Source organism: Rana temporaria, chromosome 5 (genome assembly GCF_905171775.1).
Source record: "Rana temporaria chromosome 5, aRanTem1.1, whole genome shotgun sequence".
NCBI lineage: Eukaryota > Metazoa > Chordata > Amphibia > Anura > Ranidae > Rana > Rana temporaria.
Window position 1 is genome coordinate 237688092 of NC_053493.1, and position 19053 is coordinate 237707144.

Consider the following 19053-nt stretch of genomic DNA (forward strand, 5'->3'; position numbering starts at 1 on the left):
CAGCAATTTAGCACTGAAAAACACTTTTTTGATAGAGAAAAAGTGCATTTTACATACATTTTACATACATTTAATATAGATCAGACCAAAATTAAGGAGACAAATGAGGAGGAAAGAGGGACAGAGGGACATTTCTCCAAACAGGGACAGTCCCTCGAAATCAGGAACAGTTATAACAGAGGAACGAAGCAGCAGACAAAAGTGACACTTAGGGGTTGATTTACTAAAGGCAAATTGACTGTGCACTTTCTATTCTATGCATTAAGGTGAAAAACCTTCTATGGTGCTGCAGCCCCCCCCCAGCTCCCGTTTTACTTACCTGAGCCCGATCTTCCTCCGGCACTAGCTGGTGTCTCGTGTTCTGATTGGATAGATTGATAGCAGTGCCATAGCCATTGATTGCTGTCAATCAAATCCAATGACGTAGGGGGACCGAGTCCTGCATTCTATGTGAATAGACACAGATGCAGGGCTCGGGAGCGCGCCTGTATGGGTGTCCACCAAGGAGAGCATTTCTCCAACATGGACACTCGATGTGTTGAGGATCCACCAGCGCCGCTGATGGACCCCAGAAGAGGGTAACCGGGGCCACTGTGCAAAATGAACTGCACAGTAGAGGTATGACATGTTTGTTTGTTTTTTGTTTGTTTGGAGGTGACCAATCTGTGTCCCTATGTACAAGGGACACAGCATCGGTCTCCTCTCCCTGACAGGACGTGGACGCGCGCCCCCCAGTGGCCGGGGGAGCCGAGAACATCCATAGACGTCCTCCCGGCATTTGAGAGCCACCTTGTGGCCATCTTTTGCCAATGGCCCGGATACCAAGTGGTTAATTAAGACACACTTTAGAGGGATATGCTTGCTTTGTTCAGATTTCATGTCTGAGGTTTATAACCACTTTAAGTAATATATAATAATATATGTGACTAAAAACACTGGGGTGGTTATTGTAATACAAATTCATACTGCACCAAAACAACTGTAGTTGTCACTCCAAAACTAAAAAGTAATTTCCTATCATATAATAAAAAAAGAATAATGTGGTTATAGCTTTTAAAGAAGTTGTAATGGTTCATGTTTTTTCACCTTCATGCATCTGACAGTTATGGCCCTCCAGCCCCCCTGTTTTACATACCTGGGCCTGTTCACCTGCTGCGCTCGCCCCCTACTTCCTCTTCTCAGCTCAGTCTGGACATTGATCGGCTAGAGTGGATGGATTGATAGCAGCGCAGCCATTGGCTCGCGCTGTTGTCAATCACATCCAATTACGCTGCGCACCGGGGTGCGGGGCCAAGTGATACAGTGAGCGGCTATAGTCGCCAGGAGCGCGCCTGCAAGTACTAACCCCCATGGGAGAGAGCTCCCATGAAGGGGGTTAGTTCTTGCAGGGAGGAGCCGAGACAACCGCCGAGGGACCCCAGGAGACCAGGTTCGGGGCCACTCTGTGCAAAAGGAGCTGTACAGTGGAGGTAAGTATAACCTATTTGTTATTTAAAAAAAATATCCTTTACAACCCCTTTAAGCACAAACGTGTTCTGCATACAAAAACAGGAGCAATCTTTCACTGTCATTTACTGAATTCATTTATTTGATATATTGGTTTATTATTTTATTATAACCCTTTAATCCGCATCAATTTTTGAGAGTCTTTAAGGGGCTTTATTCTTTGAGCAGTACTATCAAGTTGCGTAAAACAAGCACAAATCTGACATGCAAGAACTGGACAGAGCCTGTGTAAAATGAGACTTCTCAAATGTCGTGCAGGCCTCTTGCTGTCATATTACATTGAGGTTAGAATAGACCCATTCCCTGTACTCAATGTGACGTCACAGAACAGAGTAGATTTAGGACCTACACTTGTCAGTCCCCTCACTATTTCAACTTGAACTGAACATAAAGGGGACCAGTTGTTTTCTTTTCAAGACAGCTTTGTCCCTTCTTGTTAAGTTTTTTTAACGGCACAACGATGAACAAGAAAATAGCATGCAAGGAAGCTCTGCTTCAAGTTTAAACTGGTCTGTAAACAGCTGTGATTTACACTGAGAGAAAACAGACAGCTTAGTCTTCTCAGCAGAATATAGATTTCCACTGACTAAGCATTGAGTATGAGTGCAGCCGCTAAGATTTCCAAATCATCACTGGTGAACTCTCTGGCCAAAAAGTATGATGTTCCGAAAGCTCTACAAAACCAGGGGCCTGCCAATGCACAAAAAGCATTACAGATTCCCATAGCCACAAAGTCACCAACAAGTCAAAACATCATGGACACAAAACTGGACTTCCTGCACAGAAAAATCGACACGCTTCTTGTGGAAAACAATAATGTTTCTGGGAAGATTGAGGATATTTCGCGGGATATTGTGGACATTGCGAAAGAACTTCAAGAGCTCAAAACAGAGGGTGTTAAAAATGACAATAGCAGCAATCATACGGAAGTTAAAGATGTTTTCTTAGACATGAGATATCATTTCATGGATATGACAAGCTACCTCTCGCTAATTAGTAAATATTCAGAGCAACAATCAAAAAGGTTGGAAGGAGTGGAATGCATATTGCTTGGTATGCAAAGTGTGTTTCATTTTGTAATGAAGCAAACCAAGTTTTCTGCATTGTTTGAGTTTCTTCAGCAGAAACAAAGTTCTACAAAGCCAGCTCGGAATAATAAAAAAATGACCAAAGCTGAAGAAAAAGCCCATCTAAAAACGAATGAGAAAAAGAAAAAATGTATACGGGTGCAGGAGACCAAAAGAAAAAAGCTAGCTTGTCTGATCAAAAAAAAGGTGAGGCTATTGTATATAATTTTACAGAATTTACTTCTTTGATCACACAATTTAATTTGTCTTATTTAATTGATAAGGATACTTAATTATTATTATTTTTTTTAATTAGACTATGCAAATACACCCTTAACTGTTTAACTGACATTACAACAATGTTCACTCTATAAGTAGATCTTATAAGGTAGAGGCAGTCTCCGGGTTACAAACAAGATATGGTCTATAGGTTTGTTCTTAAGTTGAATCTGTTTGTAAGTCGGAACATGTACATTTTTTTAAGTGTAGATCCAGCAAAAAAAATAAAACATTTTTAAGCTTTTTGGATAACATAGGGAAGGGTTAACACCCCATAATGTTTGTTTTGCTCTCTGTGCCCCTGTTTAGAAGATTTCACCTCACTTTCTGTCCCAATGACAACTGGATTTGGAAATTTTGGGGTTGTTGTGGACACAAACCTTGATGATAAAGCTTCAGTGGAGGTACCTTTTTCCCTTAATGACTCTTAAGCCTCATAGACACGCTCGGTTTTCTCGGCAAGGACCAGCAAGAAAACTGCTGGCAGAGCTTTCTTGCTGAGTAAACCATGCGTGTGTATGAGGCTTTCAGGCTTCTCGTCAAGAAAACAGCCCAAAATCTCGACGAGAAAAATAAAGAACCTACTCTCTATTTTCTCGGCATGATTCTCTGCAGTGTTTTCCTGCCGAGAAACCCGAGAGTGTGTATACTTACCTGCCGTCGTGGAAACCCGCGTATCCTCGAAATGACTTCGACGAATGCGCGGTAGCTTCCTAGGCATAGGTAGGGTGCAGCAAGATGGCGGTGATGGCATCGAATGTGACTAGCGCATGCTCGTCGTCATACGCGATGACGTCACCACGCTCTTGCCATTCAAAAGAACGGCGGTTCTTTTGAATGGAGAGTCTGTACACTCGGGCGACAAGAGATTCTTTCCAAGAATCTCATCAGGAAAAACTAATTTTTTTTCCTGACGAGATTCAGGCCCGTGTGTACAGGGCTTCACAGGAGTGAATTTCCCTTCCTGGGGGGAGATTTCCTCTCACTTCCTGTTGTCTTGCTTCGTTTGTATATAGGAGTCATTTGTAAGTCGGATGTTTGTAACTAGGGGACTGTCTGTATATATTTTTTAAATGCATTTTGTTGAGACAGACTTATTGTTTGTATAAAAAATATGAAAAAACATTGAATACAGCATTTTTGGTGAATAAGGTAAAATCACAGAAAGTAAAAAGCTTCAGTATCCCAGAACAGTCAGTGAACAAATATGCTAACGAAAATTGATTTCTGATTGGTATGTTACGTCCTCATGTTTCTTTGCATTATTGAGTTTTACCGCACATTGAGAGGGATTTACTAAAACCGGACTGTGCAAAATCTTGTGCAGCTTTGCATAGAAACATCAGCTTGAACATGCTGAATTTAGAAGCTGATTGGCTACCATGCACAGCTGCACCAGATTCTGAGTTTTCCAGTTTTAGTAAATCTCCCCCATTATGCTCAGTATTACAGATGTTTACTTAAAGTGGTTGTAAACCCTTTACAACCACTTTTACCTACAGGCAAGCCTAGATTAAGGCTTATCTGTAGGTGCTTGAAATATCTCCTAAACCTCCACGGTTTAGGAGAAATTTACAGAAATTACAGGCTCCGATGTTTACTGTGCATGCGCCGTAGACAACGGCGCAGGCGCACTTTAGCAACGGCGATCGTGACGTTCCTAAAGGAGTCCGTGCCGTGACTGCCGGCTCCTGTGCATGGCCGGAGCCGTGATACCCGGAAGTAAACCCGGGGAGAGAGGTCGGCCTCCCGAGATGTGTACGAGGATGGCGCGGGATAATAAGCTATGCATACTAGCTCATTATGCCTTTGTCTTGCAGGTGGTGTTTTTATTTTTATTTTTAAAGGTGGGTTTACTTCCTCTTTAATATGTTATGAACATAGGTCGTGGCCTATATTACGGCTTATTTTACCACTTCAGTCCCGGAAAGGATTTACCCCCCCTCCTGACCAAGCCATTTTTTTGCAATACAGTACTGTGTCGCTTTAACTGACAATTGCACGGTCGTGCGAGGTTGTATCCAAACAAAATTGATGTCATTTTTTTCCCACAAATAGAGCTGGTGGTGGTGTTTGATCACCCCTGCAGTTTTTACTTTTTGCGCTATAAACAAGAGAAGACAAGAAAAACACAATATTTTTTACTTTTTGCTATAATAAATATCCCAAATAAAAAAAAAAAAATTCTTCATCAGTTTAGGCCGATATATATTCTTCTACATATATTTGGTAAAAAATAATTGCAATAAGCGTATAAGTTATTAGGCCCAGATTCTGAAAGGGCTTACCACGGCGCAGTGCCATGTACGCCGTCGTAAGTCCTAATCTGGGACGTCGTATCTATGCGACTGATTCTTAGAATCAGTTACGCATAGGTATCCATTAGATCCGACAGGCGTAAGTCTCTTATGCCGTCGGATCTTAAATGCAATTCTTTTTTTGTCCGCTAGGTGTCGCTTCCGTCGTTTTCCCTGTTGAGTATGCAAATTAACTAGATACGCGAATTGCCGAACGTACACGCAGCCAACGCAGTAAAGTTACGACGTTTATGTTAGGCTTGTCCCGGCATAAAGTTGCCCCATGTTATATGAGGCGCAACCAATGTTAAGTATGGCCGTCGTTCCTGCGTCGAAATTTATAAATTTACGTCGTTTGCGTAAGTCGTCCGTGAATGGTGCTCGACGTAATTTACGTCCACGTCAATACAATGACGTCCTTGCGACGTCATTTAGAGCAATGCACGCCGGGATATTTTAGGGACGGCGCATGCGCAGTTTGGCGCAGGGACGCGCTTCATTTAAATGAAACACGCCCCCTACCCGCCAAATTTGAATTCCGCCGGGTGATTTACGTTACGCCGCCGCAACTTTACACGCAAGTGCTTTGTGAATAAAGCACTTGCCTGAAAAACTTGCGGTGGCGTAACGTAAATCAGATACGTTACGCCCGCCCAGTTTTACGCCATTCTACGAGAATCTGGGCCATAGCGTCTACAAAATAGGGGATAGATTTAAGGTATTTCTTTTTTTTTTTATATTTTTTACCAGTATTGGTGGCGATCTGCGATTTTTATCGGGACTCTGACATTGTGGTGGACTAGGAACACACAATCTGTCTCCTCACCCCTGACAGAACGTGGACACAAATCCCTGCTCTCGCTTTGTCAGGAGTGATCGCGGGTGCCCGGCGGCCATCGCGGGCAGGCGCATTGGCTCCTTAGGGACGCAGCGGGCGTGCGTGTCCCCTATACTCCTTAAAGCTCTCGCCGTACAACTACGCGGATATGCGGCAGGAGTGCCATTTGACGGCAGGCAGTCGATAAGCGGTTAAATATGTGATTTTTGTGGTTAGGTCACGTAAAAAGTGAAAACTGTTTGCTATCAGTTACTGCAGGTTTAGCATGTTTAGTGCATATTGATGTTATTAGCACATTTTTCTTCAAAGAAGCAGATCCCTGATGAAAATATATTGTGGGTAAACCTCGTTCTGGTCCTAGGCTGCTACTCCACTGATCGCGACCATAAGGAGCACTTGCAGTACATTCTTAGATATGTACTAAGGAACACCTTAAAGTGTCTGTATTTGATGCTTTTCTAGTTGAATAATTGTTATTGTAAATATATAAAACAAATGTACAGTAATACAAAAAAAGGCACCAAGGCCGGGATTCAGAAAGGACTTACAACGGCGTATCTCCATATAAGTCGTCGTAAGTCCAAATGAGCGCCGTCGTATCTATGCGCTTATTTAGAAAGGCCTGAATTTGGCCAAGATACGACCCACGTAAGTCTCCTACGCCGTCGTATCTTGGGTGCATATTTACACTGGCCGCTAGGGGCGCTTTCGTAGATTTACGCGTTGAATATGCAAATGACCTAGATACGCCGATTCAGAAACGTACTTGCGCCCGTCGGATTTAGCTACGCCGTTTACGTAAGGCGTCGGTCCGGCATAAGTTTACCCCTCATAAAGCAGGGGTAAGTCATGTTAAGATATGGACGTCGGAAACGTCGGAACATTCGTTTGTGAATGGGGCTGGGCGTATGTTATGTTCACGTCGACAAAGCATTGAGCCGACGTATCTTAGGGAGTATTTGCGACGTGACTCTGAGCATGCGCGCGCATGCGCCGTTCGATCGGCCATGCATTTACATGGGGTCACGCTTCATTACAATACAACACGCCTTGCTACTTTGAATTACGCGGGCTTACGCCGGCCCATTTACGATACGCCGACGTAACTTTGGGAGCAAGTGCTTTCTGAATACAGTACTTGCCTCTCAATGTTACGTTGGCGTAGCGCATAGGAGATGCGTTACGCCTGCTCAAAGATACGACAATGTATCTGAATCGCGGCCCAAGTCTGCCCAAGCAGGGGCCATGACTGGCGACATTAAAAAACATAAGTTCACAAAGTGTAAATGAAGGACCTCCTTCTTACATAATCATATTAAACTTAAACATACAAATATGTATTTTGGGGCAAACTCACAAATTTTGCCAAGGTACCCAGGACATATGTGTCAAAGACCACCCATGGGTAGTCCTGGACACCAATAGTATTTGATGCTTTTAACCCCTAAATGTTTCAAAAACACCTTTAAGTGAAATTAAGATATGTACCAGGTGCTCCTCAGTACATCCAAGAATTTACAATCACGGTCTAGAAAAAAAACAAAAAAACAGCATTTTTGCTTGAACATGATTGGTTGATGGAAGGTACTGTAGCGGAGAGCTTCACCTCATTCACTAAGCTCTTGAGAACAGAGAATTTGCCTTTAATAAATGACCCCATAGACCGCCATGGGGATAACTGTTTTTACCACATCCTGCCCAGCCAATACCAGAATGACAGCCAAGCGGGGGATCAGTTATCCTGACTAGGCTTCCTGCAGGATAAGCCTCTCGTGTGTGGGCATGCAGAGCAGCAATCAGTTGTTCGGTGTGTCGCTCCAACACACCGCATCTCCGATCTCGGTAAAGCCTACTCTTTACCATGTGATCAGCTGTGACCAATCACAGCTGGTCACAGCCGTAACCAGAAAGTGATGGTAATCAGCTTTCCTCAGTTCGCACTAACAAGGTGCGGGCAGAGGAAAGACAATCAGCAGCTCTCCTGACAGGGGAGGTCTGCGCTGATAATCAGTGCATTGATTATCAGTACAGCCCTCTTTAGAAATGCCAATCAGTGCCCATCAGATGCCAATCAGTGCCCATCACAAATGCCAATCAGTGCCTATCATTAATGCCTGTCAGTGCCCATCACAAATGCCAATCAGTGCCCATCAGTAATGCCTGACAGTGCCTCCTTATCAGTGCCGTCTATTAGTGCCCATCAGTGCCCATCGGTTCCACTTATCTGTGCCCATTAGTTCCACCTATCAGTGCCCAGCATTGCAGCCTATCAGTGCCACCTATCAGTGCCCATCAGTTCTGCCTATAAGTGCCCTCTATCAGTGCCCATCAGTGCTGCATATCAGTGCCACCTATCAGTGCTGCATATTAGTGCCACCTCGTAAGTGCCACCTTATCAGTGCCACATCATCAGTGCTCATCAATGCTGCCTCATCAGTGCCTGTCAGTTTAGCCTCGTCAGTGCCCATTAGTGAAGGAGATAACGTACTTATGTACACAATTTTATATCAGAAACAAAGAAAACATATTTTTATCAAAAAAATTTTTTTTTTTATTTAGCAAAAAAAAAAAAACAGTGGTAATAAAATACCATAATATTTGTAGGAAAAAAAATCATAAAAATTGAATATGGGTACAGTGTAGCATGACCGCGCAATTGTCATTCAAAGTGTGACAGCGCTGAAAGCTGAAAATAGGTCTGGGCAAGAAGGGGGTAAAAGTGCCCAGTATTAAAGTGGATAAACAATATCGCATGTATAGGAAGACTGTTTGCAGTGTTTGAGCTACATGGTAGAGGGGAGAGTTAACAATGTTTAACCACTTGCCGCCCGCCAATGACATATTGACGTCGGCAAAGTGGTTGTAGAATCCTGACTGGATGTCATATGACGTCCTCAAGATTCTGAGCCGCTGCACGCCCAGGGTGTCAGTCTGACACCCCGCAACACCGATCAAGGTAAAGAGTCTCTCACGGAGACTCTTTACCACGTGATCAGCCGTGTCCAATCACGGTTGATCACGATGTAAATAGGAAAAGCCGGTAATCGGCTTTTCCTCACTCGCGTCTGTCAGACGCGAGTAGAGGAGAGCCGATCGGCTGCTCCTGTGACAGGGGGGGTTTGTGCTGATCTATTATCAGCACAGCCCCCCCCCCCCTGAGAATGCCCACTGGACCACCAGGGATGCCCACTGGACCACCAGGGATGGCCATATAGACCACCAGGGATAAAAAAAAAAGGATGCCACCCTAGACCACCAGGGATGAGGAGGACACAAAAAATGGATGCCAATCAGTGCCGCAATGGATGCCAATCAGTGCCCACAATGGGCATCACTGATTGGCAGGCATTGTTTGGCACTGATTGACATCCATTAGTACAACACATACAATAGTGCCCATCTATGCCCATCTGTGCCACCTATCAGTGCCCAGCCATGCCGCCTATCAGTGCCCATCCATGCCGCCTATCAGTGCCCATCCGTGCCGCCTATCCATGCCCGTCCGTGCCCGTCCGTGCCGCCTATCCATGCCCAGCTGTGCCGCCTATCTGTGCCCATCTGTGCCACCTATCCGTGCCCATTCGTGCTGCCTATCTAAGCCCATCCATGCCGCCTTTCCGTGCCGCCTATCAGTGCCCATCCGTGCCGCCCATCAGTGCCGCATATTAGTGCCCATCAATGCCACCACATCAGTGCCACCTCATCGGTGCCCATCAGTGCCGCCTTATCAGTGCCGTCAGTGCAGTACCATCAGTGCCCATAAGTGAAGGAGTAAACATACTTATTTACAATGTTTTATAACAGAAACAAAAAAAAAACGTTTTTTTTCTAAATTTTCGTTCATTTTTTTTTTTTTGCAGAAAATAAATATCCCAGAGGTGATCAAATACCACCAAAAGAAAGCTCTATTTGTGGGTACAAAATGATAAAAATTTAGTTTGGGTACAGTGTAGCATGACCGCGCAATTGTCATTCAAAGTGCAACAGCGCTGAAAGCTAAAAATTGGTCTGGGCGGGAAGGTGTATTAGTGCCCTGTATGGAAATAATTTGTTTTCAGTAATAGAGAGCACATAGGTTATACTGCGTACAGACGATCGGATATTCCGAAACAAAACGTGGATTTTTTTCCAATGGATGTTGGCTCAAACTTGTCTTGCATACATACGGTCACACAAATGTTCTCGGAAATTGCGAACGCTGAACGCTGAAAACGCGGTGACGTACAAGACGTATGACGAGCCGAGAAAAAATAAGTTCAAAGCCAGTGCGGCTCTTCTGCTTGATTCTGAGCATGCGTGGAATTTTGTGCGTCGGAATTGTGTACACACGATTGGAATTTCCAACAACAAGTATTGTTGTCGGAAAATTTGAGAACCAGCTCTTAAACATTTGTTGTCGGAATTTCCGACAGCAAATGTCTGATGGAGCCTACACACGGACGGATTTTCCGACAACAAGCTCACATTAAACATTTGTTGTCAAAAATTCAGACCGTGTGTACGCGGCATTACACTTACCTTTTAAAACATTGTTGTTTTTTTCCTCTTGTGGAGTTCTTATTTAATTGCTACTCGGTGGCGTAAATTTGCAGAATAACTACTAGTAAACTGCTATTACATGTCCAGGCCTCACTTTTTTTTTTTTTTTTTTTTGAAGTTTAAAGATATTTATTGGAAAGCAGTGCAGTACATTGCAAGAGCCGCCAGAATAGCCTGGGGCCGAGTGATATACATACAATACAGAGGTAAAATTTACAAAACATTTTAGAGCAAAGACATCACTATGCGTAGAACAAAGTAACTTTTCCCCCACCCCATTTTTTCTTTTTTCCTTTTTTCCTCTTCCCCCCACCCTCGAACTTGCATTGTTCAAAGGGAAGAAAAAAGGGGAAACGGGAAATGACAAATAAATAAGGAAATAAGTTAATATTTATAAAATAAAAAGAAAATAGCACCTAATAATGACTGTATTCCTGGCACCCTCAATGGGTTCACACTGTGCCTAAGAATCAGTTAATACGTCAAACACATTAGATGTGCTCAATAAAAGTAAAAATGAACCCCCGGTCCCGGAATAACTGAAGTTTCCGGAGTCGTGGGCAAATCCCAGAGTAAGGAATATGCTACCGCGTAATCACTTTTTCAGTGAGGGCTGGAGATTACAGAAGGAAGCATAGTAAATGAGTAATAATCTCCAGTGGTACTTTATGGCAATAAAAAGGAAAAAAAATAAATATATATATATATATATAAAGAGGCCAAAAAACACTCTGATGTAATCATTAAAGGTAAACTGACTACTCTATCTTCAACTCTATATGAAGATGTACCTGAAAGGAGGAAAAAGGAAAGAAAGAAGATAAAGGGTCAAAGAGACCTAGAAAGACAAGGAAAGAGAGAGTATAGGTTGATGTTGCCAGCTACGGACTATGCTGACCGGGCCACAGACCCTGGAAATAATAAGGTAGGAAGACCAAGGATAAGATGGAGGATCTCCACCCTCTCTTATCCTTATATCATAGGTAAACCTATATATCTAGCCCAGGGTTCCCATACCGCCTCAAAGGTTTTGGAAGAATTGAGTATTGAACTTACCATCTTCTCCTGGTGCATGATCCAAGAGATTTTCCTCTTGGCCAACAGGACAGAGACAGAAGGTTGTTTCCAAGCACCCGCCAACGTAATTTTGGCACCTGTGAGCATGAAGGCTACTAATCTTTGAGTATATTTAGATGTTTGGGGCACGCCGACCCCTAGTAATGCTATTAGGGGAGATTTTTCACAGGCCTCACTTTTAATGTAATTTCCTGACTGTTCAGTCTCTGCTTTTGCTTCATGGCAGTTCTGACTCATCCCCAGTTTGTTTTATTGAGATCTCCTTAGGACAGATGCTTTTTGAATAAAGAAAAAAAAGGCAGCACATGTTTCTGTGTAGGACACACCACCTGTTACTGACGGATATGATTCCTTATGGTTGTGTAAACATACTGTGCTGACCCCCCCCCCCCCTAAAAGTGACATCTCTGTACCAGAATGAACCTATGTCTTGGTCCACATGGACTTTCTTTTTTAATATCTTGGGGCCCATTTTGAGGCTTTAAGAGGTGTCAGAGATACAGAGATTGTACAATGGAAAATAACTTCTGTATCATTCTCTAGGAGGATGTATGTGTGTGTACAAAAATAAAAGATACATGCTTAAAATAAATTGTAAGGTCAAGGTTAAAGAGGTTAATTTTCTAAAATACTTTCTACGTAATCTATATTTTGTCTAGACTCTATCTGAAAATCATTAGTAACAGTAATATGTTTGTTAGCATTAACAATAGAAAATGTTATGATCCATGAATATTAACGGCAATGTTTATTGTGTTGTGCATTACAAAATACAATCAATTAGAGCTTATTTATAATATAAAAACTCAACATTTGCTTTGATATACTTTATGCTGCCCTTTGCATTTTACATCCTATTTAAAAAATGTAGAATACAATGTGGAAACTAAAATGCAGCATGTGGTGTATTCTCTGCATAATGCTGGGGAGAATATTCAATTGACAGGTTTCCACCTAATTTCTGATACCTTTTTTTTTTCTCATTTATTTACTCCGTTCAAAATAATGCATAACCTACAGTTATAAAACACACAGCAGTGCTGTATAAATGTGCTGGAGTCTCTTTTACTAGAAAAACATTGCTTTTTTTACTGGCCCCAGACCTAGAAAGTCCTTACAGCTTTAAAATGACTAATATTTTTTTCGCCTTCATAACCTCTACCATTGATCATATGAATGCTGAAAACTATGCAAACTGCAGGGAGTTTAGTTATTAGATAACCATGATGTTAATTGGCTTAAAACTAGGAAAAAGGCATGTTCTTTATTAGGGGAACACACATTCAGACCAAACTTTGTCTGTTTCGGTGTTCAAACAAACGCCAAACATTTACCTGTTCGACGGGAGCCAATCGTTACTTTTACTACGGTATTACACGTGACAGCTATTAACCACTTAAGACCCAGACCAAAATGCAGCTAAAGGACCAGGCCCCTTTTTGCAAATCGGGACTGCGTCGCTTTAACTGACAATTGCGCGGTCGTGCGACGTGGCTCCCAAACAAAATTGGCGTCCTTTTTTTCCCACAAATAGAGTTTTCTTTTGGTGGTATTTGATCACCTCTGCGGTTTTTATTTTTTGCGCTATAAACAAAAATAGAGCGACAATTTTGAAAAAAATACAATATTTTTTACTTTTTGCTATAATAACTATTCCCCAAAAATATATAAAAAAAATATTTTCCTCAGTTTAGGCCGATATGTAATCTTCTTCCTATTTTTGGTAAAAAAAATCGCAATAAACGTTTATCGGTTGGTTTGCGCAAAATTTATAGCGTTTACAAAATAGGGGATAGTTTTATTGCATTTTTATAATTTTTTTTTTTTTTTTACTACTAATGGCGGCGATCAGCGATTTTTTTCGTGACTGCGACATTATGGCGGACACTTCGGACAATTTTGACACATTTTTGGGACCATTGTCATTTTCACAGCAAAAAATGCATTTAAATTGCATTGTTTACTGTGGAAATGACAGTTGCAGTTTGGGAGTTAACCACAGGGGGCGCTGAAGGGGTTATGTGTGACCTAATGTGTGTTTACAACTGTAGGGGGGTGTGGCTGTAGGTGTGACGTCATTGATTGTGGATCCCTATAAAAGAGATCACACGATCGATGACACCGCCACAGTGAAGAACGGGGAAGCCGTTCTTCAGCTCTTACAAATTAACAAAGCCATTCAAAGCCCCTCCCCAGCTACATCACTAACCTAGTCTCAAAATACCAACCAAGCTGCTCTCTTCAGTCCTCCCAAGACCTCCAATCCCTGTCTAAATCATGCCGCCTTAGCCTCCGCAACATTTGTAGAATATGCCCCTTTTTAACTAATGACACCACCAAGCTTCTAATTCACTCCCTGGTTATCTCTCACCTTGACTACTGCAACTCCCTCCTCATTGGATCACCTTTACATACACTATCCCCCCTTCAGTCCATAATGAATGCCCCTGCAAGACTCATCCACCTTACCAACCAAATTATTCAGTCTCCTCCACCCCTCTCCCTCCACTGGCTTCCACTCACCCAACAAATAAAATTCAAAGTACTAACAATAATTTACAAAGCCATCCATAACCCCTTCCCCCAGCTACATCACTAACCTAGTCTCGAAATACCAACCAAGCCGCTCTCTTCAGTCCTCCCAAGACCTCCTGCTCTCTAGCTCCCTTGTCCCCTCCTCCCATGCTCGTCTCCAGGATTTTTCCAGAGCATCTCCCATCCTTTGAAACTCCCTACCCCAACCCAGGGCTCAGTATATGTAGTGTATGAGCGGGGTAGTCTGGTTTAGAAGTTACGTTATTGACCGCTGAATTAGGTGAAGTGTTTATGGTTTTGTGGGCCTGTAGTGTCAGGAGACAGAAGGAAGAGGTCTGTCATAAGAGAGGGTCATCACTCTGCTCTCCTCCTGCCTGGACTTATAGAGCCCAATTTAGGTAGAGGTGACCAATCCATTACAGTGTTTGCCATTTTGTGATCTGTCAATTGTTAAAGTGTTTTTCCTCTGCTCTCTGGGTTATTCACCTTGAGGAGTCCCCTGAAAGCAGCCATACAGTACCATTGAGTTCTATTGCTCCTGATTGCAGTCATTATTACACAGTTGACCTATTTGAGATATATTTGTCTACTGTTCAGCTATATTGCTTCTGTTTGTTCTTTTTCTGAGCAATTTCATAGTAAAGACCATTTCTGTGTTTTACTATAATGTATGTCTTTTATTGGTGTTGTTTGCACTAACACTTACGCCAGGTGTGCCAGTGGGGCTGAGACTGTTCTTCGGGTTGAGGGGCAGAGTACAAAACCAAATATACTCAAGCGGGTTCTTCGGGGCTAGTGCTACATGAGAAAGAGAGATCAATGGCGTGAGTGCTCCTGGAGTCTGTGCTTGTATTGCAAATGTATCGATAAATGCAAAAAATTATGCATATCAGTCTTAGGCTGCTATGTCTAATGGTAGGTTAAAGAGTGAATTTGTATTAGTTATCCTAAAACTTCTAACAATTTCCCTGGGTAATATTTAATCTCTGTCTTAACCTTGACACAAGTTCAAATATCATTTCATCAGTGTTGTTAATATAATGGCATGCCAGGGGAAATCCAGCAAATTATATTTTCAGCCTCATGTGTCTGGTTTCCGTATTTTAAGTCTAATATTATTTTTGTGCTATCAGATGTCCAAGTTGCTGCAGTTATAGTTACTGAGTGTGGGTAAAAAAACGTTCATACATTTTATTAAACATCAATTAAAATATTGTATCCCATAATTGTCTACGTCCTGATATAAAATATCTTAATATTTCCTCCCCCACGTGCCCCTTCCTCTGATTTTTCTGTCAAGATTAATGGCACATCTATCAGTCTGTCCCCACATGCCAGGGTGCTAGGGGTAACCTAATGCCTCGTTTCCACTGAACGGAATGATTCGGGTCAGTAAATTTGGAACGGTTAGAATGGACCGGTCTATTCTCGTGAGCGTTTCCACTGCAAACCGATCCACTCAGTGGAAACGAGGCATTAGACTCTGAACTGTCCTTTCAGGCCCATATCCAATCCCTGTTTAAATCATGCCGCCTTAGCCTCCGCATCATTTGTAGACTATGTCCCTTTTTAACTAATGACACCACCAAGCTTCTAATTCACTCCCTGGTTATCTCTCTCCTTGACTACTGCAACTCCCTTCTCATTGGATCACCTTTACATACACTATCCCCCCTTCAGTCCATAATGAATGCCCCTGCAAGACTCATCCACCTTACCAACCACATTATTCAGTCTCCTCCACCCCTCTCCCTCCACTGGCTTCCACTCACCTAACAAATAAAATTCAAAGTACTAACAATAATTTACAAAGCCATCCATCACCCCTTCCCCCAGCTACATCACTAACCTAGTCTCCAAATACCAACCAAGCCGCTCTCTTCAGTCCTCCCAAGACCTCCTGTTCTCTAGCTCCCTTGTCACCTCATCCCATGCTCGTCCCCAAGATTTCTCCAGAGCTTCTCCCATCCTTTGAAACTCCCTAGCCCAATCTGTCTGACTGTCCCCTAACCTATCCATCTTTAGACCATTCTCTTTTAAGAAGCCTGTCCTGCTTCTAACAAATACTAACTAATACATTTTGTATCAAATGGCCCTTCCTTTTAGATTGTAAGCTCTAATGAGCAGGGCCCTCTGTTTCCTCTTGTACCAAATTGTAATAGAATTGTAATGTCTGCCTTCATTTTATGCACGGCGCAAACTGTTGGCACTATATAAATCCTGTATAATAATAATAAAAGAGGAAATTCATAACATAAATAGTGACAGCATTCATATAGTAGTGAAAATGGTGTTAACTAAATGAAGCTGTAATCATGTATAAAATATTTTACACTCTAGGATCCTAACTGTTGTCCGCAGCCTCATAGTACCAGCCAGCTCTGTCTTAGATAAGTTACTCTATAGTGATTTATTACAGGTTTGTACCAATTTTTTTTGCTGTTCTATACAAATGTGTATCCTTATGACCCGTACACACGATCGGAAATTCCGACAGCAAAAGTCCGATGTGAGCTTTTGAACAGGAATTCCAACCGTGTGTATGCTACGTCTGACTTTTGCTGTCGGAATTTCCGCCAGCAAAAGATTGAGAGCTGGTTTCTTAAATTAAAAATCGCATGTTCGGAAACAATTCGAAGCATGCTCGGAAGCATTGAACTTAATTTTCTCGGCTCGTTGTAGTGTTGTACGTCACCGCGTTCTTGATGGTCGAACGTTCAGAGAACTTTTGTGTGACCGTGTGTATGCAAGCCAAGCTTGAGCGGAATTCCGTCAGAAAAAACATCCATGGTTTTTCCGACGGAAAATCTGATCATGTGTACGGGGCTTTAGCGTTCAGCTGATTTATAGCTGAGAGAGAACGAGAGTTGAATAAATCTATAGCTAAGGTCAAAAACTCATATAAGTGGAATTCCAACCAAAAATATAATACAAATGAATAACATAATACAAGATAAAATAACAATACTAGCTGTTGCTGCATCATTGAACTTCTACCTAGAGGTTTCCCCTGTAGTACTATTCCTGCAACTAGATGTCCTCAGTCTGATAGCCAGCAACCTTCCACCAACTTCCTCTAAACCTAGGTCGACCTGAACACACCCCAGCCCGTGACTGGATAATGAATGAATGAAGCAGTACAGTGATGAGTTCTTCCCAATGTCACTCTGCTTGCTCTTCCTATTAGCATGTTTCTTGACAGTATATAAACTGATTGGCTCCTTGCATGACTTCTTCCTCTCACACTCCAGCCCTGTCAAGTTCCCCCACCCCAAGCTCACTCACCCATGTCTTTATGGACCTTTGTTCACTGGTGCGCAGTCATGTTGGAACAGAAACTCTTCCCAGTTCCCACAAAGTTGGGAGTATGGGAGTATGAAATTGTCCAAAATGTCTTGGTATGCTGACACCTTAAGAGTTCCTTTCACTGAAACTAAGAGGCCAAGCCCAACCCCTAAGAAAACAACCCCACACCATAATCCCCCCTTCACTAAAGAATTAAGACCAGTGCACAAAAGCAAGGTCCATAAAGTCATAGATGAGCGAGTTTTGGGTGGAGGAATTGACTGGCCTGCTCAGAGTCCTGACCTCAACCCGACAGAACACCTTTGGGATGAATTAGAACAGAGACAGAGAGCTAGGCCTTTTCGTCCAACATCAGTGCCTGACCTGACAAATGCGTTTCTGGAAGAATGGTCAAACATTCCCATAGACACATTGCCAAACCTATGGACAGCCTTTCCAGAAGAGTTGAAGCTGTTAAAGGGTGGGCCAACACAATATTGACTATGACTGGGATGCCATTAACATTTATGTGCGTGTAAAGGCAGGTGTCCCAATACTTTTGACAATAGTGTATATCTCTGAGAACTACAAAGCACCTCTATCTATGTTATAGAGAAGAGGGAAAGGTGTTTTGTTGTCCTGGCCTAGGGTAACAGCGTACTCCTCCACAGATACTGTACTGTGAATGACTATTGGATGTCTAGTGCAGTAAGCGTGTTACTAGCTGGATCACCAGGTCAAAATAAAGGAAAGAAAACATGATCAAAGGAATGTGGAGCAGCCATCACATTTAGGGACTGAAATAAAAAGTGTATATAAACTCAAGAACAGAAATTTAACATGAAAATCAAGGACTCCCTAATGTCTCCATAATGAGATTTTGTCACAACAGTTAAAAAAAAGTGCAAGGAATAAAAACATGAATTCTATCCTAGGTCTTCCTCCTGCCTTTATACCCTTGGCACTCCTCGCTACACATAGTATCCCTCTCATAAACTCCGAGCACTCCTCCCCTGCACATATTGCCCTCCATCATACCTCACACTCATCTCTTGCAAATACCATCTGTCATACCCTCCCGCTCTTCTTTCCTGAACATACTGCCTTCCGTCATGCCCTCCTCACTCCTTTCTTGCAATTACTGCCCACTGTCATACCTTCCAGACTTACCGTATCTCCAGCACATACACTCTGTACCCTACTCTTAAATATCCCCCTGCACATACTATCGGCTAAGCCATTTCTTCAGCATTATATGTAATATCAGCCAACTTGCCCATTCTGAAATGGGTAGCATTGATAAAATGATAGAAAATCGAACCAACCTGCCAGTGAAGATTTTAAGTTTAAAAAGATCATTTGCGGAGCATCTGAGGTGCAGTGATCGTGTGAAAACAAGAAATAGGGTGCATGTTTTGCCACCTGCAAGTAGTGAATATACAGAAAAGGGTTTAGTGTGGCGGCTATAGTATTGGAAATATTTCAGATTAACTTAGTTGTTCTGAGAATTAGGTTTCCTATCAAAGAATATAACAATATAACGAATGTGACTTGACTTGTCGATTGTGCTTTATAACCTCTAAGAAAAATGGCAACGGACGCGAGAGTCAATTATCTAGTGAATGTGAAG

General features: G+C 42.4%; 1 protein-coding gene across 3 annotated transcripts in view; it reads left to right on the forward strand.

The window, feature by feature from the left end:
- MYLK4 (myosin light chain kinase family member 4) overlaps positions 1-19053 on the forward strand; it is a 163076-nt gene that overhangs the window by 68187 nt on the left and 75836 nt on the right. Inside the window, exon 1 of one of the 3 annotated variants that reach the window (XM_040353625.1) lies at positions 1776-2780. The exons of the other annotated variants lie outside the window; for them this stretch is intronic. Coding sequence (XP_040209559.1) covers positions 2106-2780 — 675 coding nt within the window. The 5' untranslated portion in view covers positions 1776-2105. Of the gene's footprint in view, positions 1-1775; positions 2781-19053 lie in introns of those variants that run through there. 3 annotated transcript variants of the gene reach the window in all.